The 27801-nt window shown below is 53.0% G+C and overlaps 1 protein-coding gene across 3 annotated transcripts; it reads left to right on the forward strand.

Annotated features, from left to right (window-relative positions):
• The first annotated feature begins 1990 nt into the window (after window positions 1-1990).
• NADK (NAD kinase) lies at window positions 1991-27801 on the forward strand. Of its 3 annotated transcripts, XM_045898886.3 has the most exons (14): window positions 1997-2125; window positions 3072-3299; window positions 3933-4078; window positions 17498-17716; window positions 19496-19579; window positions 21563-21692; window positions 22103-22211; window positions 22366-22451; window positions 23246-23348; window positions 23711-23865; window positions 24101-24200; window positions 24279-24436; window positions 25133-25215; window positions 25640-27801. In XM_045898886.3, the coding sequence occupies exons 3-14, from the start codon at window positions 4041-4043 to the stop codon at window positions 25821-25823; spliced, it is 1449 nt and encodes a 482-aa protein (XP_045754842.1). In that variant the 5' UTR covers window positions 1997-2125; window positions 3072-3299; window positions 3933-4040; the 3' UTR covers window positions 25824-27801. The 3 variants fall into 3 exon arrangements, with proteins under 3 accessions (XP_045754846.1, XP_045754842.1, XP_064446164.1); XM_064590094.1 differs by lacking the exon at window positions 3933-4078; XM_045898890.3 differs by lacking the exons at window positions 3072-3299; window positions 3933-4078 and having other exon boundaries at window positions 1991-2125.

Below are 27801 nucleotides of genomic sequence, written 5' to 3' on the forward strand. Positions count from 1 at the left end.
GTCCCCCATCATTCAATCCTCAGAAGAGGGTGCATCTAGGTTTTAGGGGTCTGAGGCTTCAGTAAAACTGGAGTCACAAGTCACGTTTCAGAAAAATGCAAAGAAACAAATACTAGTGCTGGGAAAGGTTACCTGAGAGCCCTGAGGCAGAACCCCCCAACCTCAGCCGAGCCCAAATTAGCCTGCCTGGCATCCATCCCCACCCCCACACTGGCCTTTGTCCCTGCTGCTGGCCCTTCCCTCTCCCCAGCAGGTCTGGCTTATTCCTACTCCACCTTTGGACTCAGCCCAAGCAAAACTTCTAGGAACCTTCCGGATGCCCTAAGGAACCCCTCCCAGCACTGGCTTCCGTCATTGCTGGTCAGCCCTTGAGGGCGCTGGGTGGGACCAGGGCCTGCTGGGAGCAATTGCACAATCTGGTCAGCGGAAGGAAGCCACAGCCCCTGTGTTCTCATCTCTGAAATGGGGAAGCACTCCTGTGTGAAGTCTTGAGGTCTGGGGTGGACAGAGACTTTCCATCACTACAGGGCTCCTGCACAACTTCCCTGTAGAGAGGGGCACAGGAAGGGGCCTGCCGTGGGACCGTGGCTAGTTACTAGGCTGCTGGCTCTCCTTCCTTGGTGCCTTCTCTATAAACTTCCTGCTCTAGAAGGTTCTTAGGAGGCCTAGCCCGGTGCCTAGAACATAATAAGTGCTGGATCAAGTGTTAGTATTCTGTTAATGATCATATCCAAAATACACAGCTCAAAAGGCTTCTCCCGTGGGTGTGGCCGGCTGTCACTTTAGAGAAGTGGTTGGGTTTCCAAAATAACCAGATGGGGAAGTTACAGAGCTTGAGAAATCCCCCCCAATTCCTGACATCCTTGCCCCCCTTTCTACTCACTCTTGGTGACCCCACTGCCCAGTGGTCCCAGGGCGGTAGTGAGACATGTCCTGTTTTGTGCGCATCTGAGTTCGGAGTCTCTGCACGCAGGGCTGGGAGACCCCACCAGAGAAGCCTGACCACCGCAGGTATGGGGGCAGGGGAAACCTGGCGGCCACGCTGCTGCAAAGGGCTCCACTCCACACAAGGTGTGGGAGACCTGCGCGCACACAGGGAATAACGGGGGGCACTTGGGAAGCCCGGCAGATTACCAAGGACCGAACAGGGCACTCCCCCCGGCTTCTTCTACGGTGACCCCTTATTCACAGACGAGTCCCAGGAGCCTGGCACACTGTTGGGACACTTGACTCCTGGGTGGCCTGGGGAAGGCCTGCAGCTCCACCAGAAGCTACCAGGTGGGTAACTGTGTCCTAGGTCCCCTCCCTCTCTCCTCTCTGGGTCCTCCGGTGGTGATGGCGAGAGGGGTGGTGGACGGCAGTGCTAGCAGGTCACCCTGGAGGGGCCCCCTTTGACATCCCAGGCCTACAGCCCCTGTAGTCCAGGTGGTGTGCAGGGCCCCGCCAGGCTGCTGGGGGTGGGAGAGGCCCGCGGTGGCCCCGCCCCGGCCGCCCCCTCCAGCGGTACCGGCAGGGAGGGGTCCGGCTGTCGCAGCTGCTGGCACCCGGTTTTGGTTCCCAAAACATGTGCCTTCTAAGTGGATTCACACCCCGTCAGTCACGGAATCCTAAGCGGGTGCTGTGACCACCCGCGGGGGTCCGCACCAGTCCACCCGGCCCGCGGTGGAGGGGAGCGGGAGCGGCACGGGGCAGGGGCGAGGGGCGCGAGCCGACGTGCTTGCAACGCGGCGGGGTGAGCGGGGACCAAGGTTCTTCTTCGCGGCAGCCGCCGTCGGGGTCGGGGCAGCCGACGGCCGCTCCTGCCCCCCACCCCACCGACCCCTGGGTCGCAGCCCCAGCCGGGACCCCGGGTCCTTGCGGGCCGACCCACGTGCGCGGGGCGCGGCGCATGCGCGGGCCGCGGCGCATGCGCGGGGTGGGGCGCGCGTGCGCACCGCCTGCATTGCTGCTCGGCGGGCCGGCGCCGCGGTCCCGGCGGCCGTGGGGCGGGGGCCGGCCATGGGGCGGGGGCCGGCCGCGGCGCCGGGGGCCGGCTAGCGACGGCGAGCGGCGGCGGCGGGGCGGCGCGGCCCGCGGGCTCGGCCCGGAGAGGGGACGGCCCCGCAGGCGCCCGGGGCAGCGAACGGTGAGTGCGCGAGGCCAGCCTGCCCGGCCCTCCGCCCGCGGTCGCCGCCGGCCGAGGTCACGGGGCGGCCAGGGGCTCTGGGGGTGCGGGGTGGTGGGCCGGGCGGCCGCCCGGGTGTGGGCCTGGGGGCGCGACGGCCGCCTCCCGAGTCCGCGGGTTGGCGGGCAGCCTGGAGGGTCGGACCCTCGGGGGCAGGTCGGGGTCGCCCGCGCGCCCTTTGTCGTCGGAGGGCGCGCCGCTCTGGGCGCCAGACACGCGCCCGGCGGCCCGCAGCCGGGGCCCGCGGGGTCTCGGGCCGGGGCCGCTCCGAGCACCCGGATGCCCTGGGCTTTGATTCTGAGTAACAGGTTACTTTTCCTTTCCCGTCTTGGGGCGCAGCTCTGCCTCACGTGGAAGACTTACTCATTCGTTTTGGGAGCATGCCCCGGCTTCTTTTTTTTTTTTTTTTAAGATTTTATTTATTTATTTGAGAGAGAGAACGTACAAGCAGGGGGAGGGGCAGAGGGAGAAGCAGGCTCCCCGCAGAGCAGGGAGCCCGATGGGGGGCTCGATCCCAGGACCCCGGGGTCATGACCTGAGTTGAAGGCAGACGCTTAACGACTGAGCCACCCAGGCGCCCCAAATAAATACAGATTTTTAAAAGACTATTTGAGAGAGAGCGAGCAAGGGCACAAGCAGGGGGAGCGGGAGAGGGAGAGGCAGGCCTCCTGTCGAGAAGGGAGCCTGACGTGGGGCTCGATCCCAGGACCCCGGGATCACGACCTGAGCGGAAGGCAGATGCTTAACGACTGAGCCACCCAGGCGCCCATGCCCTGGCTTTTAGAAGGGAGTTATTGTCGATCTTTCGGGATGACGCCCTTGAAGGACTCGTTTCCCGGAATCCCGGGGCCCCGAGTCCTGCCCTTCCTGTGACCTTTGCCCTGGCCACCGGGCGACTTGCGGGCAGGGCAGGTGCCGGTCCAGCAGGTACGCCGTGGCCGCAGCTGGAGGGGAGCCCGCGTGGTGGTTCCGGGTTTCCTGTGTTTAACCTGTGGGCAGGTCTGCGCTGCTAACACCGCGCCCCGCGGGGTTCTGACGTGCGGGTAGAGGGTCTCCCGGACGCTGCCCCGCACCTGGCGCCCCGCTACCGGGGGACACGACAGTTGGTGCTACGGAGTTTACCGCTTGAGAAAAGGTATGAAGAATGAAGGGGCGGGTGTTTTTTTTTTTTTTTTTTTAATATTTTATTTATTTGCGAGAGAGACAATGACAGACAGAGAGCATGAGAGGGAGGAGGGTCAGAGGGGAGAAGCAGACTCCCTGCCGAGCAGGGAGCCCGATGCGGGACTCGATCCCGGGACTCCAGGATCATGACCTGAGCCGAAGGCAGTCGCTTAACCAACTGAGCCACCCAGGCGCCCAAGTCTTTTTTTTTTTTTTAAAGATTTTATTTATTTGAGAGAGAGAATGAGAGAGAGAGAGCATGAGAGGGGGAGGGTCAGAGGGAGAAGCAGACTCCCCGCCGAGCAGGGAGCCCGATGCGGGACTCGATCCAGGGACTCCAGGATCATGACCTGAGCCGAAGGCAGTCGCTCAACCAACTGAGCCACCCAGGCGCCCGGGCAGGTGTTTTTTTAATAGGAGTTGATGGCCCCACATCTTCATTCCTTGGAATCACAGGACTTTTCTGTAAGCGTGGATATTGCCACAGCCAAGGGAGCCTCAGGAAGCAGGCCCAGCACCCAGGAGAGGCAGTGTGCAAGGCGAGGGCGCACCTGAGGGCTTCCTCCAGCGGCCTCACTGCTGTGCTGTTTACACCTGTTGACAGGCACTCCGCTGCTGTGGCCGGTCCTGGGTTAGTACGGGTCAGCTTGTAACTCCACGAGTTCACTTCTGTTTGTGCTGGTGGCTGGCCATTCGCAGTCCCTCCAGACCCATGATTGCCAGGCTCCTGAGTTTAATGCACGGGAACAGGTAAATGGAAAGCCCTGCACAGCCGCTCAGATCGGCATCTGAGAACTTTATTTCAGTGCGCGATGACAGAGGCCTGGCTTCATCAGAGCTGCACACACCCTGGTTTTCCTTACCTGCCCAAGGAAGGGTGCCACTACCTCTCTAGAACAGCCCCCTTCAGGTCTCGGATCCTGTTCAGTTTATGGGGTTACAGGTCAGGCTCCTGGCTCATGTTACCAGAGAGCTTTCCAAAAGGTCTTCTTGGTTCACACACTGCCAGTGTGGATGCCCAGTTTTACCACATCCTTGCCAGCACTGGGCACTATAGATGGAGAAGGGAAGGGCGATTTTATAGGGACTTGTTTTGCACTTCAGTGTCAACTAGTGAGGTTCAGCATTTCCTCTTTCTGTCACCAAATAAGCTTTCCTTTTTCATCCAGTATTTTCTTGCTTTTCTTTTTTTTTTAAGATTTTTTTTATTTACCTGACAGAGACACCGGGAGAGAGGGAACACAAGCAAGGGGGAGTGGGCGAGGGAGAAGCAGGCTTCCCGCCGAGCAGGGAGCCCATCATTCAGTATTTTCAACAAATACAGTTGAGAGCTCTCACTGGATGTCATGGGTGTCACGTCTGTCTGTGGGCGTGTGTCTGACTTCTGTCCTGGATGCCTCACTGCCATCTCAGCGTGTCCCCTCCCCACCATGTGTGAATTTATTTATTTATTTATTTATTTATTTATTTATTTATTTATTTATTTGACAGAGAGAGAGAGACACAGTGAGAGAGGGAACACAAGCAGGGGGAGTGGGAGAGGGAGAAGCAAGCTTCCCGCAGAGCAGGGAGCCCGATGTGGGGCTCGATCCCAGGACCCTGGGCTCATGACCTGAGCTGAAGGCAGACGCTTAACGACTGAGCCACCCAGGCGCCCCTAAACTGTTTTTGTTTTAAGGTTTTGCTTATTTATTCTAGAAAGAGAGGGAGAGAGAATCTGAGGCAGACCCTGCACGGAGTGCAGGGCCTGACACAGGGCTCGATCCACGACCACGAGGTCATGACCTGCGCCGAAACCCAGGGTCAGATGCCCAACTGACTGAGCCACCCAGGCACCCCTAAAAATGAAACAAAAAAATAATAAAAAATAAATAAAATCAGATTCATGCTGTCAGGAATGTGCATGAACTTGGATGGAATTCGAATTTCATCCTTCTCAAACAGTTAACATACCGGAACAAGCTTGTCATCACATTAGTCTTTGCAAGTAAATATTAACAGCTTCTAGATAATGAGTAATAGAAAATTTTTATTATTTTTTTTAAAAGATTTTATTTATTTAACTGACAGAGACACAGCGAGAGAGGGAACACAAGCAGGGGGAGTGGGAGAGGGAGAAGCAGGCTTCCCGCTGAGCAGGGAGCCTGATGCGGGGCTTGATCCCAGGACTGGGATCATGACCTGAGCGGAAGGCAGACGCTTAATGACTGAGCCACCCAGGCGCCCCATGAGTAACAAGATTTTTAAATACATTTGCCTTGGGGCACCTGGGTGGTTCAGTCGTTAAGCGTCTGCCTTCCGCTCAGGTCATGATCCCAGAATCCTGGGATCAAGCCCCACGTCAGGCTCCCTTCTCGACAGGAGGCCTGCCTCTCCCTCTCCCACTCCCCCTGCTTGTGTTCCCTCTCTCGCTGTGTCTCTCTCTGTCAGTTAATTAAATAAAAATCTTTAAATAAAAATAAATAAATAAATACATTTGCCTTTTGTGATTTTGATAGGTTTATTCCTTTTTTTTATTAATTGTTTTGAAATAATTAGAGATTCACAGGAAGTTGTGAAATAGTACAGAGAGGCCCTGGTAACCCCCCCCTTCATTTTACACACCCATAGTGCAGTTTTTTTTTTTTTTTTTAAAGATTTATTTATTTATTTATTCATGAGAGACAGAGACAGAGAGAGAGAGGCAGAGGGAGAAGCAGGCTCCCAAGGAGCAGGGAGCCCGATGCGGGACTCGATCCCAGGACCCCGGGATCACGACCTGAGCGGAAGGCAGACGCTTAACCATCTGAGCCACCCAGGCGCCCTGCAGTAGTTTTTATAACCAGGAAATTAGCATTGGAAAACTGTCGTTAACTACACTACACTCCTTATTCAGATTTCACCAGTATTTATGTGCATATGATTCTCTGTAGTTTTACCCCATTTATACACTGATGTACCCACAACCACAGTCGGGACTCAGAACCACTCCGTCATGCCAAGGATGCCCCACTCATACCTGACCTGTATGATTTTACCATCTTGAGAATGTATATGGGATCATTCAGTTTGTGACCTTTTGACATTGGCTTTTTTCACCCCGCATAATGCCCCTGACATCCATCCAAACTGCTGCAGGCATCAACAGCCCGTTCCCGTGTGTTGCCCAGTTGTATTTTACTGTGTGGACGGACCACGGTTGGTTTAAGCGGCAGGGAGGCATTGGGCCGGCGGCCAGCTGCAGTCTTCGGCTGTTGCACATAAAGCTGCCGTGAACACTCATGTGCAGCTTTTATGTGGACGTACGTTTTTATTACTCTGAGATAAATGCCACCTTGCAGTTGCTGGGTTCTATACTTCTCTTTTTTAAGATTTTATAAGAAGCTGCCAAACTTCCAGACTGACTGTACTGTTCATGTTACAGCAGCATGTGAGTGGTGGTTTCTCTGCCATCTCTTTCGGTTGTCTTAGCCGTCCCGACAGGTGTAGTGATACTATTGTTTGAATTTGTATTTCCTGTGGCCGATGGCGTGGAGCCCCACATGCTTGTTTACCGTGTGTGCATCCTCTGGTTTGTTCATCCTTTCTGCCCATTTTCTAATTGGATTGTTTTTTTACTTTTGTTTTTGAGATTTCTTTGCATATTCTGAATAGAAAACCTTTGTTGGATATCTCGTTTGCAAATATTTTCTCCCACTCTGCAACTTGTTTTTATTCTCTTCTCAGGGTCTTCCACAGAGCAGGCTTCTTTTAATGAAGTCCAATGTATTAATTTTTTTTTTTACCTTTTATGGACTGCATCATGTATAAAAAATTCTCTCTACTCCTGGGTTCTAAAAGCTGTCTCCTCTTTCTTTCTTTTTTTTTTTTTTAAAGATTTTATTTTATTTTATTTTTATTTTTATTTTTTTTTAAAGATTTTATTTATTTATTTGAGAGAGAATGAGAGAGAGCACATGAGAGGGGGGAGGGTCAGAGGGAGAAGCAGACTCCCTGCCGAGCAGGGAGCCTGATGCGGGACTCGATCCCGGGACTCCAGGATCATGACCTGAGCCGAAGGCAGTCGCTTAACCAACTGAGCCACCCAGGCGCCCAAAGATTTTATTTTTAAGTAACCTCTCCACCCATCGTGAGGCTTGAACTTACAGCCCCAAGACCAAGAGTCATATGTTCCACCGACCGAGCCAGCTGGGCACCCTGCTCCTACGTTTTCTAATAAAAGTTTTATAGGTTGTGTTTTACACTTGACATAATCCATTTTGATTTGTTTTTAGTTAATTTTTGTTTAAGGTATGAAGTTCGGGTTGAGGTTCACTTCTCTTTTCCCAGTTTTATTGACAAATAATTGACATACATCCCTGTATAAGTTTAAGTGGACAGCATTTGTTGGGTACAAAATATTGTCCCAAGACTCAGTGTAGTAGACTTCTTAAGCTGTGAGTGGAAGCTGAGACAGTATCACCTACATATTTGACTATAGAGTAGTTTGTCTTCACTTTTCCCAGGGGCAGGTGAGGAGCTGGCCGAAGGTGATCTGGGCCTGGTTGAAGTGCGGCTTAGCCGACCGTGCCCTGCATGTTGGGCGGCTTCCCTGCTTGGTTGGGTCCTCTGGTCTGTGTACTGTGGCCTTGAGCAGGGGCTTAGGAGCATTGGCCCAGATGCCAGCCCTGCCCTGTCCTAGCTGTGTGACCCTGGGCTTCCGTGTCCTAGACATCCCATGTGTCTCATTGTGAGCGCGAGTCAGGTGATACAAGGTGAGCGCTTGGACAGGGCCTGGCAAGGTGGGCGCTGGACCTTGCCATGGGCCCCCTGGTTCTGCGGGATGTATTTCTGCTTCTCGCCAGTCATCCTGGTTTTGGGTAAGTGTCCATATTCCTGCAGGCAATCCTGCTTCGGCTTCTCCGTTCTTGGACAGATAGAGGGCAGTGCGTGTGCAGAAGGAACAGTACAGCCTAGACGCACTTCCCTCCTTGAGTTGGCCATTACACATCTCCACGTCCACCCCTGTTTGTATCATAGCTAGCTTATATGTCATTAGTCACCCTGCCTTCTTTCTCAGACATCATTGGTTCTAACATTGGTGATTATTTCCTTTTAATGATTGCATTGTTGGGGTGCGTGGTGGCTCAGTCGTTAAGCATCTGCCTGTGGCTCAAGTCATGATCCCGGGGTCCTGGGATTGAGCCCCACATCGGGCTCCCTGCTCGGCTGGAAGCCTGCTTCTCCCTCTCCCACTCCCCCTGCTTGTGTTCCCTTTCTCACTGTGTCTCTGTCAAATAAATAAATAAAATCTTAAAAAAAAAAAAAAAGATTGCATTGTTACCACTTGCCTGATAGGCTCCTTTAATTTAAGTGTCTCTTTTGTCCTTTCTTGGCAGTAAGTCCCTCTAAGCCCCATGCAGAGTGGGGCATTTCGGGTAGCCTTGCCCTGACTCTACGTATTAGAGGAGAGGAGTTGGTTGGTTTTACTTCTCAGAATGGCAGGGTGAGGCTGCTGCAAGACCTCTGGGTCACAGCTCAAAACTGACGTTTTTACCCTACTTTGCTGAGGTTCTGTTAGTAAAGAATGTTAGGTGTGTGTGTTTGTTTTAATTGATCTATAGCTGTCAACACAAAGTGAACAAACTTTTTAGAGTCTCTAAAAGTAGGAGCGCCTGGATGGCCCAGTCAGTTAAATGTTTGACTCTTGATTTCGGCTAAGGTTATGAACTCGGGGTTGTGAGATGGAGTCCCACGTCAGGCTCTGCTCTCACCGGGGAGTCTCTTTGAGATTTTCTCTTTCCCTCTGCCCCTCCCCCCGTGCTTGCGCACGTGCACACTCTCTCAGATAAACAAATCTTAAAAAAAAAAATCCCTAAAAGTAAAAAAGAGAGTTTTATTCGAGCTCAGGTTAGGACAATTGCCCTGGAAATGCGTTTTCACACTCCAGGAAATGAATGGTTTTTACAGCGTAATATACTTTTTACATCTTGTAAAAGCTCAAAGATTAGCATATAGGCAAGAATTAGAGGAGTTTTGCCGGAAAGGAATGCAGGGAGTAGGAGTGTTGATTGATATCTCAAAGACAAGATGATTTTCCTTTAGGCTACTCATTCACAAAGCAGATGTACAATGCATGCGTGGGGGGCCATAAATCAGGCTTTTGGTTTGAACGAAGTTTATGTACAGTCCTGTTGACTTAGAAAGAAATCTAAAATAGTTTCTCTTGTATGTCAGACCTTTAGAGAGTTTTTCTCTCATAGTTGGCATACAATGTTATATCAATTTCGGGTGTGTAACATTGGTTCAACAGTTTCTGTAGATTACTCAGTGTTCACCGAGGTAACTGTAGTCACCATCTGTAACCATACAGCATTATTACACTATTATTTTTTTATATAGATATATTTAGTTTTTAAAAGATATTTATGTATTTATTTACTTGTCAGAGAGAGAGAGAGGGAGAGCACACACACACACGAGCAGGGGGAGCAGAGGCAGAGGGAGGAGCAGGCTCCCCGCCGAGCAAGGAGCCTGATGCTGTCTCCATCCCAGACCCTGGGATCATGGCCCGAGCCCAAGGCAGACCCTTAACCAACTGAGCCACCCAGGCAACCCTATCACAGTATTGTTAATTTTATTTCCTATGCTATGCTTTTTCATCCCTGACTTATTTATTTTATAACTGGAAGTTTGTACCTCTTAATCCACTTTACCTATTTTGCCCATCCCCCATCCCCCTCCCCTCCAGCAACCCCAGTTTGTCCTCTGTATTTAAAAGTTTGGTTTTTTGGGGCGCCTGGGTGGCTCAGTCGGTTAAGCGTCTACCTCTGACTCAGGTCGTGATCCCAGAGTCCTGGGATTGAGCCCCACATCGGGCTCTCTGCTCAGCGGAAAGCCTGCTTCTCCCTCTGCCTCTGCTCCCCCTGCTTGTGCGCTCTCTCCCTCTCTGTCAAATAAATAAATCTCTTTTAAAAAACTTATTTATTAGAAAGAGTGCACATGAGAGAAAGCAGAGGGAGAGGGAGAGAGAAAAGCAGACTCCCCACTGAGCTGAGAGTCCGATGTAGCGCTCTATCCCAGGACCCCAGGATCATGACCCAAGCTGAAGGCAGATGCTTTTTTTTTTTTTTTTTTAAGATTTTATTTATTTATTTGACAGAGAGAGACATAGTGAGAACAGGAACACAAGCAGGGGGAGTGGTAGAGGGAGAAGCAGGCTTCCCGCGGAGCAGGGAGCCCAGTGTGGGACTCGATCCCAGGATTCTGGGATCATGACCTGAGCCGAAGGCAGATGCTTAACGACTGAGCCACCCAGGCGCCCCTGAAGGCAGATGCTTAACCAACTGAGCCACCCAAATGCCCTAAAGATTATTTATTTTAGAGCGCGGGGGTGGGGGGCAGAGAGAATCTTAGGCAGACATCCCGCTGAGCATAGAACTCAACACAGGGCTCAATCTCACAACCCTGAGATGACCTGAGCCAAAACCAAGAGTTGGATGCTTAACCAGCTGAGCCACCCAGGCACCCCCAAGTGTCCGACTCTTGATCTCAGCTCAGGTCTTGATCTCACGGTAGTGAGCCCGGCGGAGAGAGAGGAGAGGAGAGAGAGGAGAGAGAGATAGGTAGATAGATAGATGCTTACTTTATTGCTAAGAAACGCTAACTATCATGTGAGCAGCAGGGACGGCTCCCTACTTACCAGGGTGGTGGTTGCTGGAGGCTAGGGTGGCCACGGTGATTTCCTAAATGAGACACTGATGGAATTTGCCTCACTAACTCTTTCACAAATGATTTCTCCATAGCAGGCAATGCTGTTTGATCACATTTTACCCACAGAAGAACTTCTTTCAAAACTGGAGTCGGTCCTTTCACACCCGGCCGCTGCTTTATCAACTCAGTTTATGTGATGATCTAAATCTTGTGTTGTCATTTCAACAGTCTTCACAGCATCTTTACAAGAAGCCACGTTCTCTGCTCGTCCATAAGGAGCAACTCCTCATCCATTAAAGTTTTATCCTGAGGTTGCAGCGATTTGGTCCCATCTTCAGGGGCCACTTCTGATTCTAACGCTCTTGCTGTTTCCACATCTGCAGTGACTTCCTCCCCTGAAGTCCTGACCCCCTCAGAGTCGTCCGTGAGGGTGGGAGTCTACTTCTTCCAACCTCCTGTTCATATTGATATTTTGACCTCTTCCCATGAATCATGAATGTTCTTTTTTTTTTTAAGATTTTATTTATTTATTTGAGAGAGAGAGAGAGAGCACATGAGAGGGAGGAAGGTCAGAGGGAGAAGCAGACTCCCTGCCGAGCAGGGAGCCCGATGCGGGACTCGATCCCAGGACTCCAGGATCATGACCTGAGCCGAAGGCAGTCGCTTAACCAACTGAGCCACCCAGGCACCCTCATGAAAGTTCTTAATGGCGTCTAGATGGTGACTCCTTTCCAGAGGTTTTCAGTTTACTTTGCCCAGATCCATCAGAGGAAGAAGCACTATCTATGGCAGCCATAACCTTACAAAATGTATTTCTTAAACAATAAGACTTGAAAGTTGAAATTCCTCCTCGACCTGTGGGCAGCAGGCTGGATGTTGTGTTCGCACACATAACGGCAGCATTAATCTTCTTGTACATCTCCATCAGAGCTCTTGGATGAGTAGGCGCATTGTCAGCGAGTAGTAATATTTTGAAAGGAATTTTTTTTTCTGAGCAGTAGGTCTCAGCAGTGGGCTTAAAATATTCAGTCAACTGAGGCACCTGGGTGGCTCAATCAGTTAAGCATCCAAATCTTGGTTTCAGCTCAGGTCATGATCTCAGGGTCATGGGATTGAGCCCCACATTGGGCTCTGTGCTCAGTGTGGAGTTGGCTTGAGATTCTCTATTCTCTCTCTTTCTGTCCCCCACCACACACACTAGCACGCATGCTTGCTCCCTCTCTCTCTCTCAAATAGATAATCGTTTTCTAAAAGTTCAGTCAACCACATTGTAAGCAGATGACTGTCATCCTGGCTTTGTTGTTCCATTGCTGGAGTGCAGGCAGAGTACTTTTAGCATAATTCTTAAGGGTACTTGGATTTTCTCAATGGTCAGTGAGCATTGGCTTCAACTTCAAGTCACCAGCTGTGTTAGCCCTTGACAAGAGAGTCAGCCTGTCCTTGGAAGCTTTGAAGCGAGGCATTGACTTCTCTCTAGCTAGGACAGTCCTAGATGGCATCTTCTCCTAAAGTACGGCTGCTTTGTCTACATCGAAAATCTGTTAAGCATAGCCACCTTCATTAATGGCCTCAGCTAGATCTTCTGGAGAACTTGACGCTGCTTCTACGTCAGCACTCGCTTCTCCACCTTGTACTTTCACGTAGCAGAGACAGCTTCTTTCCTTGAACCTCATGAACCAACTTCTGCTGGCTTGCAGCTCCCCTTCTGCAGCTTCCCCACCTCTCTCAGCCTTTCCAGAATTAAGAAGAGTCAGGGCTTTACTCTGGATTAGACTGTGGCTTAGGGTATGTTGTGGCTCGTTTGATCAGCAATAGGCTGTTTTGCTTTCTTGTCTTTGTGTGCTCACTGGAGTGGCAAGCAGTTCAGGAATTTTTCCTTTGCATTCACAACTCAGCTAACTGGGATGAGAGGCCTCACCTTCGGCCCCTCTCGGTTTTCTTTTCTTTTCTTTTTTTTAAAAATATTTTATTTATTTGAGAGAGAGAATGAGCAGGGGAGGGGCAGAGGGAGAGGGAGAAGCAGGCTTCCCACCGAGCAGGGAGCCCGATGCGGGGCTCGATCCCAAGACCCTGGGACCGTGACCTGAGCTGAAGGCAGACGCTTAACTGACTGAGCCACCCAGGTGCCCCCGTCTCGGTTTTCAACATGCCTCCCTCACTGAGCTTAATCATTTCTAGCTTTGATTTAAAGTGAGAGGTGTGTGGAGTGCCTGGCTGGCTGGCTTAGTCGATAGACTGCATGACTCTTGATCTCAGGGTCTTGAGTTCAGGCCCCACATTGGGCATGGAGCCTACTTTAAAATAAATAAATAAATAGTGTGAGAGATGGGTGACTCTTCCTTTCACTTGAACACTTAGAGGCCGTTGTAAGGGTATTGATTGGCGCAATTTCAATACTGTTGTGTCTCAGGGAATAGGGTGGCCTGAGGAAGGGGAGAGAGACAGGGGACCAGCTGGTCAGTGGAACAGAACACACACAACACTTACCTGTTAAGTTTGCTATCTTAAATGGGCGCAGGGTAGTGGTGCCCCAAAACAATTATAATTGTAATCTCAAAGATCACTGATCACAGATCACCTTAACAAATATAATAGAAACTGAAATATTTCAAGAATTACCACAATGTGACACAGAGACACAAAGTGAGCAAATCTGGTGGAAAAATGTAGATGTGCTTGGTGCAGGGTGGCCACAGACTTCCAATTTGTAAAAAATGTAATGTGTGCAAAGCACAATAAAGCCACGTGCTATAAACTGAGATATGCCTATATTTGGTGTGAAGAAAGAGTTTAACTTTATTCTTTTAGACATGGCTATCAAGTTTTTGTAGAACTACTTGAAGAGGGCGCCTGGGTGGCTCAGTCATTGGGCGTCTGCCTTCAGCTCAGGTCACGGTCCCGGGGTCCTGGGATCGAGCCCCGCATCGGGCTCCCTGCTCGGTGGGAGGCCTGCTTCTCCCTCTCCCACTCCCCCTGCTTGTGTTCCGTCTCTCGGTGTGTCTCTCTCTGTCAAATAAATAAATAAAATCTTAAAAAAAAAAGAAAAAGAATTACTTGAAGAAAAGATCCTCTCTCTGTTGAATTACCTTGGCTTCTCTGTTGAAGACCCATTGATTGAGGGGCGCCTGGCTGGCTCCGTTGGAAAAGCATGCAACTCTTGATCTCAGGGTTGTGAATTTGAGCCCCACGTTGGGTGTAGAGATCACTTAATTACAAACAAATTTTTTTAAAAATCCGTTGATTATACCTGTGTGAGGGCATCATTTTGGAATCTGTCCTGTTTATCTGTGTATCTGTGTCAATACCATGCAGTCTGGTTACTGGAGCTTGACTATAGATGATGAAGTCAGGAAGTGTTAGTCTTACTTTGTTCTTTTTCAGTTTTTTTTGTAGCTATCTTAGGCCTAGATTGTCCACATTTCCATGAGTTCTAGAATCAGTTTGTCCTTTTTTTTTTTTTTCTCAGAGAGCATGGGGTGGGGGGAGGTACAGAGGCAAAGAGAATCTCAAGCAGACTCCACACTGAGCATGGAGCCCGATGCGGGGCTCTCTCTCAGCCTCGAGACATGACCTGAGCTGAAATCAAGAGTTGGACACTTAAGGCTCTGCAGTCAGCATGGAGTCTGCTTGGGATTCTCTCTCCCTCTCCCTCTGCCCCTCCCGCTGTGCTCCCCCCCCAAATAAATTTTAAAAATTAAAAAAAGAAAAGAGTTGGATGCTTAACTGACTGAGCCACCCAGGTGCCCCAGTTCATCATTTTCTGGAGAAGAGTCTTCTGGGGTTTTGTGTGTAGGAATTGTGGAGAGTCCAAATCAGTTTGGGAACTGAGATCTAACAATATCAGCTTCTCTGATCTGGAAATGTGCTTTTGTCTGCATTTCTTTGCTTCCCCATTTCTTTCAGCAGCATTTCTAGTTGTCAGCGTACAGGTTTTGTGCTGTTTCCTATTAGTGAGATGTTGATATATGACCTCCTAGTTTCAGGTGTACAGTGTAATGATTTGATGGGTATGTATTGGAAAATGACCAGTACAATGGATATAGTTAACATCCATCACCCCATGGAGTTTCAAATTGTTTTTTCTTTTTTTTTAATATTTTATTTGTTTATTTTTAAAGATTTTATTTGTTTATTTGACAGAGAGAGACACAGCGAGAGAGGGAACACAAGCAGGGGGAGTGGGAGAGGGAGAAGCAGGCTTCCCGCCGAGCAGGGAGCCCGATGCGGGGCTCGATCCCAGGACCCTGGGACCATGACCTGAGCTGAAGGCAGACGCTTAACGACTGAGCCACCCAGGCGCCCCTACAAATTGTTTTCTTATGATGATAACTTTTAAACTCTTCTCTTAGCAACGTTCAAATATATGCTCCATTATTATTACCTAGAGTCACATTGCTGTACGCTGCATCCCATGACTTATTTTATAACTTGAATTAGGTTCTCTACTTCTTTTGTCAACTATATCCCTATGTAGCTTTTATTTCAGTGCTATTGTAAATGGCATTTTTATTTTTTTTAATACTCATCTATTTATTTTAGAGTGTGCACGAATGGTGGGCAGGGGCAGAGGGAGAGGGAGAGCATCCACAAGCAGACTCCCTGCTGAGCATGGAGCCCAATGCGGGGCTCGATCCCAGGACCCTGGGACCATGACCAGAGCCGAAGGCAGACGCTTAACCCACTGAGCTGCCTGGGCGCCCCCACCTGGGAGCTCGTAAAACTACTGATGCCTTCAGTCTGGGTGTGGGCATTACTTTCTGAAGCTCCTCTGGTACCTGTCCGGTGCGGCCAGGGTAGGGGTGCAGGGGTACCAGCACCTTTCACCCTAACACCGAGACCCGGGCTTGTCTGGTCTCTGAGTTTCCCTTCCGTTCACCTCCTGCAGTGCCGTCCTCTGACGCGTCCTCACCCCTCTGGGAGAACATTTGGCCTTACCATGTGTGTAAGGTACGACCTTGTTTGCTTTGCTTGTCCCTGCAACGTGGGTTGTGCGGCAGGTTATCCTGCTGGTTCCACCTGGGGTGCCGCCTTCTCACCCCCGCCCTGGGCGGGGTGTCTTCCTCTGCGAGAAGCCTACCCTGCCTGCTTTCCTCCTTGGGCAGGTCCGGGTGGGCTCGAAAGCTGCAGGCACCCTCGCCGTGACCCTGTGGTGGCCTTCCCTTCCTGTCCTTGAGGATTCCCTGTTTGGTCCCTTGATCTACACCGGCTTTTGTGAAACTCTGCCCTTCTTTTTCCATTGTTCAGTGTACTGATTTCTGCCTCTGTCACTGCTTCTGCCTTTCTTAGGCTTATTTCATTCCTTTTCTAGCTTTATAGGAATCTCGGCTCATTTCTCTTCATTCTCAAAAACTTCAGCACAGGGCGCCTGGGTGGCTCAGTCGTTAAGCGTCTGCCTTCGGCTCAGGTCATGATCCCAGGGTCCTGGGATCGAGCCCCACATCAGGCTCCCTGCTCCGTGAGGTAGCCTGCTTCTCCCTCTTCCACTCCCCCTGCTTGTGTTCCCTCTCTCGCTGTGTCTCTCTCTGTCAAATAAATAAATAAATCTTTTTTTTTTTTTAAAGATTTTATTTATTTGAGAGAGAGAATGAGAGAGAGAAAGCACATGAGAGGGGGGAGGGTCAGAGGGAGAAGCAGACTCCCCGCCGAGCAGGGAGCCCGATGCAGGACTCGATCCCGGGACTCCAGGATCATGACCTGAGCCGAAGGCAGTCGCTTAACCAACTGAGCCACCCAGGCGCCCTAAATAAATAAATCTTAAAAAACAAAACAAAAAAACTTCAGCACACCTTAATGGGGCAGCATAGACTTTGGTTTGTGTTTACTTTATCCTGGTCGTTTGGATGTGTTATATGTTGGTTTGATAACCATTTTGAGCCATAAGTTGCTTAGGAGAAAGTTCAGACATTCCCAGGTGGTTGCAGAATTGTTTTCTTTGTTCCTATTTTTTTGTCTTTTTCTGGTTTTATTGTACTGTGGCCGGAATGTAAGGTTCTCTACCTTCACTAGTGTTTGGAAATTGACGTTTTCTTTGAGGCTAAAATAGGTCAGTTTTAGCAAATGTTTTATTGGCTCGTTAGCAGGGCTGGAGTCCAGTGTGTATCTGCTCATCAGTCTTGCTGAGTATAACCATTTAGCTCACCTGCACCGAGGGGCGTTTAACACCGCACAGCCCCATGTGATTCCTTGCACCGTAATGGGCTGAATCCCCGCTTGTGACTTCTCCTCTACCTGGCCCTTGGCCTTATCTGTGGGAGAAACGCCACAGCTCCAGCCTGCTAGTTCCTTCTTACTCTTTGACTGTTAGCTCTTCTAGATTCACTAGAAACCACAGGTAGGTTCCTGAGTTCTTAAATATCTTTGGGATAGAAAGAGACTGTTCTCAAATCCTTTGGCAAATGGGACTTCAGCCATTTTTGTCCCCTGATGGGATGGGTGCGTGTATGCGTATATATGTTATTTTCTGCATGCGTATTTATTTACTTTATTTATTTTATTAAGGCATCAGTGTTTTTCTGATCGAAGTCCTCGTTTAACAACTATGGAAATGGAACAAGAGAAAGTCAACATGAGTAAGGCACTGAGTGCAGAGTCGGCCTCCTACCGCTGCTCCGCGTGCCATGGGGACGAGGACTGGGGGCCCAACCACCCCATCCGGGGGCGGGCCAAGTCCCGCAGCCTGTCTGCCTCGCCCGCCCTGGCGAGCACCAAAGAGTTCAGGTACGAAGGCCCTCCTCCAAGCACGCCCCTCACCTGCACACTCTGACTGCTGCAAACTGACCGAGGGTTCTTTTAAGGCCTCGGTCCTGGTTTGTGTAAATACTGACTGATTCCGTGTGTGTCCAGAAGGTGGGGTGGGGCTGAGTCCCAGGAGCAGAGGACAGACGCCCGCCTGGCACGTCTCCCCAGGTGGTACCAGCGCAGGATGATTTTCCTCTTCTCTCCTTCTCAGCCAGTGCCCACTCTGACTTGGTGTTTGAGGTGTGCGGGTGGTGCCCGAAGGCCCATCAGCGGGACCCACGCGGTGACGGGGCCGGCGGGGGGCCGGGTGTGGCCGCAGGGGAGTTGGGCAAGCGCCCTCCCCCGACCCGGCCTGCCCTCTGCCGCGACCCGCGGTGCGTGTGCTTGCACAACGCACTTCAGTAACCGCGCTCAGAGCTGCCCACGCAGCGGCTGCCGGGCAGCGTGGTGATGGCACTTGCTGACACTGCCCTGGCTTCTGGAACAGTAAGTGCGGTGAGTTTTGGGTAGAAGCTGCCAGAGCCAGCCCGCTTCTCAAGCAGGGCTCCGGTCTCTCAAGCACAAGGGCAAGTTTTCAGTAAAAAGCGCGTACCTCGCTCGGTGCTAGAGGGCGGAGCGGGGACGGGCCGGGAGCAGTCTTCTGCGCGGAAGGCTCGGAGGTGCACGTCGGGGAACGGCGGCCACGGCCGGGGGCTGTCCGCCGAGCAGGGGTTCCGTGTTCCCGGCAGCGCTGCTGCTGCTTGTGGGTTCCGGGGGTTCGGCAGGGGCCCGTTCTGCTTCCGAGGCTGTGGAACGTGGTTCAGTGACAGCAGGCCAGAGGGAGCCTCCGCGCGGGCTGTTGGCGGAGGAGGAAGACAGGCGTGTGTTCTGTCACACCGGTCCTTGCACACTGAGCGTGCATGCCGCTGCCGAGGCCTGTCGCGAGCCGCCCTTCCTCTGTGCACTCGCGGGCCGTGAGGTGTAGTCTTTGACCCGACACCGGGGCTCTCTCTCGGTCTGTTGCCCTCTATAAGACAGCTAGAAAATCTGTTTTGTCTGCGTTGAATTTGAAGATTTTGTTGACACCACGAGACGGTTGAAGATGAAGTCAGCTCCATTTGGCCATCTTTGGGTGCAGAAAGGGACGGTGAGGCCGTTGGGGTTGAACACGTCCCATAACCCTGTCACTGTGTGGGTGTCCTCATCGCTCCCCCGAGCCTGTGCCGGGGCGTTGGGCCCTCACGGACAGGGAGGGGGCAGGGCAGCCAGGTGGTGTTGGCCCCGCAACGTGCGCTGGCCACAGCCCCTTCGTTTGGTGATTCAGTTACGGCTGAGTCACTTTTCAGTTATTGGAGAAGTTGGGTCATCGAAGTAGGATCTTTTTTAGTGACTTTGCAACTCAGCATGAGCAGTTTTGTTAGAATTTTCATCTAGGTAATTTAGGGTTGGTCTCTAAGGTCTTAATTCCCAAGTATAAGCCAGGGGACTGGTCCCCAGACAGACTTGGTCAGAGAGACTGCTCAGATTCAGATTTCCAGGCCTGTCCCCAGAGGTGGTCTTCCTTTTTTGGGGGGTGGGGACTGGGCACCTGCCCGGTTTGGGGTCCTTTTCTCTAACTGCTGATGTTGCACAGACAGTGTGTGGGGTACCTCTGTGGACCAGGGCGGTGTCTCCTGGGGCCGTCACGTGGCCACGAGGTCATTACGATTAAAAGCCTTTCTGAGGGTCTAACAGTCTGTACCTAGGTCTGCTCACCCGCTGTGTCCCCCCTCCCCACAGGAGGACTCGCTCTCTGCATGGGCCATGCCCGGTGACCACGTTTGGACCAAAGGCCTGTGTGCTGCAGAACCCCCAGACCATCATGTGAGTGCTGGGGGTGGGGGGCGCTCCTTGGGCGTGTGTGCTGTCGTGGGATCACGGCGCTGTGGAATGTTCTGACTCGGGGTGAGAAGTTCACTTTTCAAGTCAGCAGAAGCCGCAGGGCATCGCCACCGGCTCGAGCGAGCACGGGGCTCACTGCTCTCCAGAACGCGGATGGGGTTTGGGCCAGGCACCATCTTTAGAGTTAGTTTTGTTTTTACAGTAAAAAGTCTAGGAGGAAACCAGTGTATTTCACACAATACGCTGGGTGGGTCAGACATGCTTCTCCTTTAATTATTTTATTTTATTTTATTTTATTGAGAAAGAGAGAGAGCACAAGCAGGGGGAGCACCAGAGGGAGAGGGAAAAGCAGGCTCCCCACTGAGCAGGGAGCCCGACACAGGACTTGATCCCAGGACCTGAGCCAAAGGCAGACAGACACTTAACTGACTGAGCCACCCATGAGTCCTCCTTTAATTATTCTTAAAATACAGAGACATCATTTGGCTATTTTGAAACCCTGCTTTTACTTTCGAGAGACACCCCTCCTTGCAGGTGCGGCTGTTACAAGTGCTCCCAGACCCCCAGTGCATCTTTGGGGGCCACGCAGTGTCTGGATGAGAAACTGTAAAAACTAAGCGATCAGGGTTATTTCTCTGGACTCTCAGTGACTCTCCGGCTTCTCCTGTCCGAAGAGTCACTTGGTGGTTCCAGAGGGGTGGGAGCTCTGTAAAGGGCTCTGTGTGCTGGTCTGGCTGTGCTTTATGTCTTAGGAAGATACGAACAAGTGACATCACTTACTTGATGTTGGCGCTTTCTGTTAAACAGTCAGAATTCATTTCTTATGTTGAAATGTGTGGAATTGCCAACATTTGATTGCCTTTGGCTTACCAGGCAATGGCTCAGATTGGTCACCTGATAGCTCTCAGGTGTCCTCGCTCTCCCATCTGGCATCCACAACCTGTGTGCTGGGGAAAGTCGACATCCCCACCTTGTAGGTGACCCAGCGGGAGGTTGATCACAGTTGGCACCCAGGCATGTGCAGGACACACTGGGGTGGCTTTGGCTGGACACAGCTGAGTCTGAGGGCCAAAAGGGCCACAGGCCATGCATGCCTGGGTCAGCGCAGAGGGGCTTTGACCCGGGCAAAGGTCCGTGAGCTGTCCACGCTGCTTCTGAGGCCCGCGGCCAAGCAGAGTGACGAAGTTTGCGGAGTGCACACCCCTTCACCTGACCAAGACCTTACAGCTCTGCCCACGGGGCCAAGCCGGTTCTACAGCCCAGCTCGGATTCCTGTGTGGCTGGGATGTGTCACCGCCCCTGGGGCCCTGAACAGCCGAGCTCAGCCAGCCAGTTTAGTGAAGAGCAGGGCGCCTCACACCCGGCCTCCTTGCTGTTAAAGGTGATCCTCAGGACTTTTTGTTTTAAATAGGTGATTGGCCGAGAGGATCGTGTAAACGGTGAAAAGATTCAGTAAGATTTGCTTGATTTTTAATTTTAGGGCGCTTTCTTGCTGTAGTTGTTTTATATAGCCTTTCAGAAGTCACTTCAGGATAGTTTTGTTTTCAGTTTTGAGGTTGCAGAAATCAAGTTTATAGTGCAAATGAGCACGGATGGGAGAGTTTGGGGGCTGGTGTGCCCTACACTCCCATTGTTAGCAAGGTGTGACGGAAACACTGTGACCAAAGCAGCCGTACCTACTCATGAGCCACGCACATGACCTGGGCAGACGATGAAGCTCACAGAGGGTGTTGTGAGTGACCCCTCCCCTTGTAGAAACACCTGGAAAGGGTGAGTGATGCTCAGTAACTAGATGACGTCAGACACCGCGCCTCTTGTATTGGTGATTTGTGTCATGGTTTTGGAGGTTTTTGGTGGGGTTAGCACACGGTCCAGGGCCTGAGAGACATGCCTCCGAGGACGTGGTGTGTCTGTCCTCTCGAGGGAAAGCGTGCTCCTGGTGTGAACGCTCCTTTGCCCTCACAGGCATATCCAGGACCCTGCCAGCCAGCGGTTGACGTGGAACAAGTCCCCAAAGAGTGTTCTTGTCATCAAGAAGATCCGGGACGCCAGCTTGCTGCAGCCCTTCAAGGAGCTCTGTGTGTACCTGATGGAGGCGAGTGAACCAGGTTGGGGGGTGACAACCCAGAACTCCCCTCTGCACCCCCACCGTGTCTGTGTCAGCCAGATTCCACCCTGGAGCTCGGGGGTCTCCATGTGCTCCTGGGCCACGTGGCGGGAGCAGGCACGGAGCTGGCCTCCTAGCCAGGTTCTGGGTTTGTGATCTCAGAGCTGACCAAGTCAAGAAGCCCATTTCAGGCAAGTGACTTCCATAACTGAGGGTCACAGAGCCTCCAGAAGGACAGAAATTTGTGCATGAGCAGGTCAAAAGCAGTCTGACAGCCAGGACTAAGGAATCCCTTTCCCCCTCATCATAAAGTGCTACGGCTTAAAAGGAGGCTTCATGGAAGACCAGCAGGATCTGAACTGGGTCTTGTGGAGCTGACGTGCTTGTCTCCCTTCCAGGAGAATAACATGATTGTGTATGTGGAGAAGAAAGTTCTAGAAGACCCTGCCATAGTGAGCGATGACAATTTTGGACCAGTGAAGAAGAAGTTCTGCACTTTCAGAGAAGGTGAGTTTGTCTTCGGCTCTGTCGTGCGGCGGGTTGGTACCACAGCCCTGGACCTGGCAGAAGCTTCTAGCATTCCTGCCCCATTGTGGGCAGGGCGCCCTGTGGCGTCAAGGGCTGCCGAGACACCTTTTCTTACGTTTGTTCTGTTTTCTAGATTATGATGACATTTCCAATCAGATCGATTTCATCATATGCCTGGGAGGGGATGGGACCCTGCTCTACGCATCCTCACTGTTCCAGGTGAGGTCTTCAGGGGGTTCTGGCCTCAGCACCGCGTGAGGAGGTGCTTTCCCAGTGAGGTTTTCCATCCCTTCTTGTACCTCATGACTTTATGCCACAGGGATGCCGAGTTCTACGGTCTTCTTACTCTGATACTGGCCATAGAGCAGGTTTGTAAATAATGCCAAATGGTGCATCTGCTCTGTTAGGGTCTCCGTCCTCACAGGGACTGCTACTGACGTGGAGCCTGGGCTGGGCAGCGGAGTGACTGGGAAGAAGGGGGGCAGTGGTGGAGAAACTGTCCTGGGGGGCTGCCACAGATCCACAGATGCATGGCACCCATGAGGAGAAGCGGGCACCTCATGGCCGAGGGGACGGGGCCCACAGCAGGATGAAGGCGGCAGCTCCAGGCTGACCCTCCAGGGCACCCAGGAGGCCTGTGGAGGCGCCCGAGGGCAGGAGTCTGCCTGGGAGCCCGCTGGGACCCCCCGGAGCCCGCCTTCACGCTCCGCAAGGCGGGAGGCTCTGGCGTGAAGGCTTGCGTCCTTCCCTGACCGGCTCTTTCCTGTCCTCCGTGGCCAGCAGGCTGGCTGGTCCTGTTGCACTAGTTTCTCTGCAGCTCCTGCCCGCTGACCTCCGTGCGATCGCTTGCAATCAGCCTGCCGGCCCACTCCCCAGCCCCCAGCACTGACCGAGCACCCATGTGCCCGTCCCTTCCCAGGGACAGTCAGGGGGTGGGTCCGTCGGTGCGGGGACCACTGGGGTGGCTTTTGAGTGGATTGGCTAGCTGACGGACCTGCCTCGTTGGCTCGTAGGGCAGCGTGCCTCCGGTCATGGCGTTCCATCTGGGTTCCCTGGGCTTCCTGACCCCCTTCAACTTTGAGAACTTTCAGTCCCAAGTTACTCAGGTGATACAGGGTAAGTCGGAATGTTCTGGAACTCACAAGGAGTTCTGAACACGGGATTGTCTTCTCCCTTGGTTTTTGGGGTTTTTAATGATGTGTAGAGCAATATCTAAGTGTTTCAGGATTCAGAGATGCAAGATTTTTGAACAGTTCAAACACTTTTTCCTCACATTGAGAGGTTTGAGGAGGTCACGTGTTGAGACTGCTGTGTGTGCTGGTGGGTGGCGGTGAACTGGCTTTCACAGAAGGCAGAGAAGTGCCGTCCTCAATTTGGGAGAAGGGTGGTCTCTGGTGGAGCAGGGCTGTCTGCTTCCTGCACGGTGCCACTACCCCTTCCCTGCTCACCTCCCTGGTATGACCCCTGCTGGCCCCCAGGGAACGCAGCTGTTGTTCTTCGGAGCCGGCTCAAGGTCAGGGTCGTGAAGGAACTCCGAGGGAAGAAGATGGTGGTGCCCAACGGGATCAGCGAGAACGGCTTGCTGGCTGCGGACCTGGATGCAGAGATTGGGAAGCAGGTCATGCAGTACCAGGTCTGTGGATATGTGCCCTGTCCAGGCTCCAGGCCCTGCCCTGCCTGTCATATGGCCTCAGGAAGGGGCACAGGGTGGAGGGACTCTGGGCTGGACCCAGTGGGGGCCCCCTGACTTCAGGACCTTCCCGAGAGCCCAGGAACAGTGTAGTTGCCTATGGGGCAACCCCCCCCCCCCCCCGCCCAGGGCAGCCCTGCCTGGCCCCTCCCAGTATGCAGTGACCTTGTCCCCCCAGGTCCTGAACGAGGTGGTGATCGACAGAGGCCCCTCCTCATACCTGTCCAACGTGGATGTCTACCTGGATGGGCACCTCATCACCACGGTGCAGGGTGACGGTAGGTGGGCGCCTGGGGTCCCACAGGGTGGGGGTGGGGCAGAGCCCACAGAGAGTGACGCTGCGGCCTGTCCATCAGGGGTGATCGTCTCTACCCCGACGGGTAGCACAGCGTATGCGGCCGCCGCCGGGGCCTCCATGATCCACCCCAACGTGCCGGCCATCATGATCACACCCATCTGCCCCCACTCGCTGTCATTCCGGCCTATCGTGGTCCCTGCGGGGGTCGAGCTGAAGGTCAGAGTCCACCTTCTACCGTTTCTGCTTTAAGCTGTTGCCTGGGGCCTGCCATGCTGACCACCCCCTTTGCCCCCAGCTGTGACCCCAGCACCCACTGGGTTGTGGGCCCCACCGTGCTGGGTGCAGGAAGGGCTTCATGCTCATCCTTGTCTGTCTGGTCGGCGGGGGCAGCGCTGAGAGCCGGGCCAGCCCCTCCAGCAGGGCTGTGGGTCCTTGGGGGGTGGGGATAGTTCCCACTGGATGGGGGCAGGGTGAAGCGGCACCCTGTGAGGAGCAGAGTCCATCCTGGTGTGTGGCCCGTGTCCTGCTCCTCCATCTCTGTCCTTTGCCTGCCTCGCACTCCCTGCTTTGGTCCACCCTAGACCGGCGTATCCCTGGCTGTGAGCCCTGGTAGGCAGGGCCACATCTGCAGGTCACAGGGAGAGAGGGATGGAGCCAGACCCCTGGCTGGTGTCCCTGGCCCTGGGTGGATGGTCGGCGACTTGGCCTGATGGCCCGCCCATCTTACTTCCCAGGGTTGGTGTCGGCGAGACATAAGTTAAGGCCTTTACGGCCTGGAACTGGCCTTGGCATAGAGTGGGTGGTAGGGATACCCTCGAGGGTCCTCCTGGCCAGTGCTGCCCTCCCAAGGTGGGGGTCCAAGGTGCTCAGCTGCACTCATGAGCCTGCTCTATCCCGCTTGACCCTCTCCAGATCATGCTGTCACCGGAAGCAAGGAACACTGCATGGGTGTCCTTTGATGGACGAAAGAGACAGGAGATCCGTCATGGAGACAGGTGTGTGAGCCTCGGGGCCGGAGCGAGGAGTAGGTGTGAGGGGTATGCTTGCCTTCCTGACCCTGTTGAGGTTGGCTGGTGCAGGCCTCACAGGCAGAGCTCTGTGACTGAGAGCTGCGGCGGGGGCGGGGACGCGAGCCGTCGGGCAGCTGGTCACCCACACAGGTGGCAGCATGTTGCCTGTGTTCCGCTGTAGTTGGGGGGTGGCGGTGACAGATCCACAGCCCCCCACCTCGGCCTGCCCTGGCGCCCCTCCCAGGTGCACCTGTCCTTAGGGTGAGACGGGCCCCGGGCTGTGCAGCAAGCGGCATGAGCAGAACTGAGATGATCCCCAGCTGGGCTGGGGTGGGCCTGGCCCCTGGGGACGGGTCTTGGCCTGATGCTGTGGGCTCACCCGTGCCGTGCTTGTCTCCCCCCGCCTCAGCATCAGCATCACTACCTCTTGCTACCCGCTTCCCTCCATCTGCGTCCGAGACCCCGTGAGGGACTGGTTTGAGAGCCTGGCACAGTGTCTGCACTGGAACGTGCGGAAGAAGCAGGCGCACTTCACGGAGGAGGAGGAGGAGGAGGAGGTGGGGGAGGCAGAGGCGGAGGCGGGGGAGGGCTAGGCCTCAGCTCCTGCCATCCACACTCGGAACCCCAGAGTCCCAAAGCTGCTCTGCTGCCTCGTTCCCACGTGGCCTCCGGGAGCCGGCTGACCTGAGCACGTGTGCTGTGAGCCCCGAGTCAGGCGCCAGAAGTCACAGCACTTTTGTCTGTAGCCAGGGGAAGAGCCGGGAATCTGCCTTTTGTCGACCAGATCAGCTGTTTTTAACATTTTAAATCTGACTTCTTTTTTGCATTTCTAAATAAGGAAAGTGAGTGCTGGCGGGGGCTCCCAGGTCCACACCGTGCACCTGGGCTGTCGCTCAGAGCCTGGTCCCAGGGCGGGGACGCCAGAGCTGGGTGCGCTTTGTGATTCCTTGTCAGGCAGCCTGTGCTCCACAATCAGTCTGTTGAAATTCAGAGGGGATCAGAATGGATTGATTGGACTTTCCGTGTTGAAAATAAATGTCTTGTAGTCAAAAATCTTCCTTTAGCTACCACGATTTTCCCCTTAAATCCTGCACCTTTTCCCCTAAAAGGACTCGGAGGGGACGCTTCTGCAGAGAGCATTTCGGTATTTGATTGGCTGATGAGTGGAGGGGTCCCCTCTCCTGCTCGGCACCTGCACCTCATCCGGGCACACCTTGCTGCCTTGGTCCCAAGCCCCCCCGCCCCCCCCGCCCCACTGTGGTGTGACGGGTGCTGGCAGGGCTCCACGCTATGGCCCCCGCAAGCCCAGCGGTGGCCTGGTAGGTCAGACCCACGCACATTCCTCATGAAGCAGGGACGGCCCCCTCTGCACCCTGGAAGGTATTTTAAATCCTGTGTATACTTTGTAGAGATTATTTTAAGCTTTCTGAACTGCTTATATACAGATTTTATTGTACACACTTTGAAGATTTCAGAGGGAACGGGATTTGTACTGTTGTGAAATGGAGCCTTGCTCCACTGTTTACACGTGTTCTGTGTGGCACTGTGTGCTGGGACCACTGTTCAGCATGCTCACCGTGGGGGTGACGGTCCACGGAGAGAGAGGGTGCTTCTCGGTCAGTAAGCCGTGGTACTTTGCAACTGCAACTAGAAGATGGGGACACATTGGTTAGTGAGGAAAGAGGTGGTTGGGGACGTTTTGTGTTGGTTCTGCTCTTGCTTCTCCCCGTGGGTCTTGGGCTTGCAAGGAAACTCCCATCATTCCAGTGGTCGCTCCTCGGCCAGCCGGGCGCGTGGGGCGTGGGCACGTGTGCTTGCCACGTGGGACCCAGAGCCCGTGTGGTCTGGTGGGAGTCGTGGCTCAGTGCACGTGGCTTCGGCCCCTGGTTATTGTTCCCTGACAGATGTCCTACACTCGGGCATCTGTTTCTGGGTAACTGATTTTTCTTTGAGCTGCATTTTTAATCTGTTGAATTGGCAAGAACAGAAGGGACAGAAGCTGCCCTTTCTTGGACCCACTTCTGGAGTGACAGGGACGGGCCTGTGCTTTGCCTCGTGGAGGGTCACGTGCCTCATTCTTGGGCTGATGGAAAGGCCCTGGGGCCACACGTGCAGCCAGCCTCAGCCAGGGGCCTCCATAGAGCAGGCTCTGCAGCCTGAGCATGGTCTCCCACGTCCGTGTTTCAGCGCCTCTGGCCCTCAGTGTGGTGCTTGGCGGATGGCCAAGGGGAAAGGAGGTGGGCCCTTGTTGCCATCTGCCAGGGGCGGGGCACGGTTCGAGGCTTGCTGCCCGGCCTCCCTTGGGCTGAGAGGGGGCCGAACCCAAACTCCCAGCTTTAGGTCCAAAAGACAGTGGCATTTGGGATTTGGGTCACTGGTTTAGACAAAAAAGCAAGTATTAACCAAGTCCGAAAGCAGCATGATTTGAATGATCTAGAAAACTTCGGATTTTTTGAAGTAAATTCTTAATGTTTCATATTGTTAATATCTTGAAAATTTGTTAGATGTTGTTGAAAGCCTTATTACAATATTTTCAGATCCTTTCAATAAACAGACTTGTTTAAAAAGTTG

Source organism: Mirounga angustirostris, unplaced genomic scaffold (genome assembly GCF_029215605.1).
Source record: "Mirounga angustirostris isolate CCGP_5_RB_7025 unplaced genomic scaffold, mMirAng1.0.hap1 SCAF_4, whole genome shotgun sequence".
Taxonomy (NCBI): Eukaryota; Metazoa; Chordata; class Mammalia; order Carnivora; family Phocidae; genus Mirounga; species Mirounga angustirostris.

Excerpts from the sequence above, each read along its gene's own strand:
- NADK (XM_045898886.3), top strand. The coding sequence starts at position 4,041 with ATGATTGCCAGGCTCCTGAGTTTAATGCACGGGAACAG. Across the intron at positions 19,580-21,562 it reads CAGAACCCCCAGACCATCAT|GCATATCCAGGACCCTGCCA; the intron begins GTGAGTGCTGGG and ends TTGCCCTCACAG. Across the intron at positions 24,201-24,278 it reads CACCACGGTGCAGGGTGACG|GGGTGATCGTCTCTACCCCG; the intron begins GTAGGTGGGCGC and ends CCTGTCCATCAG.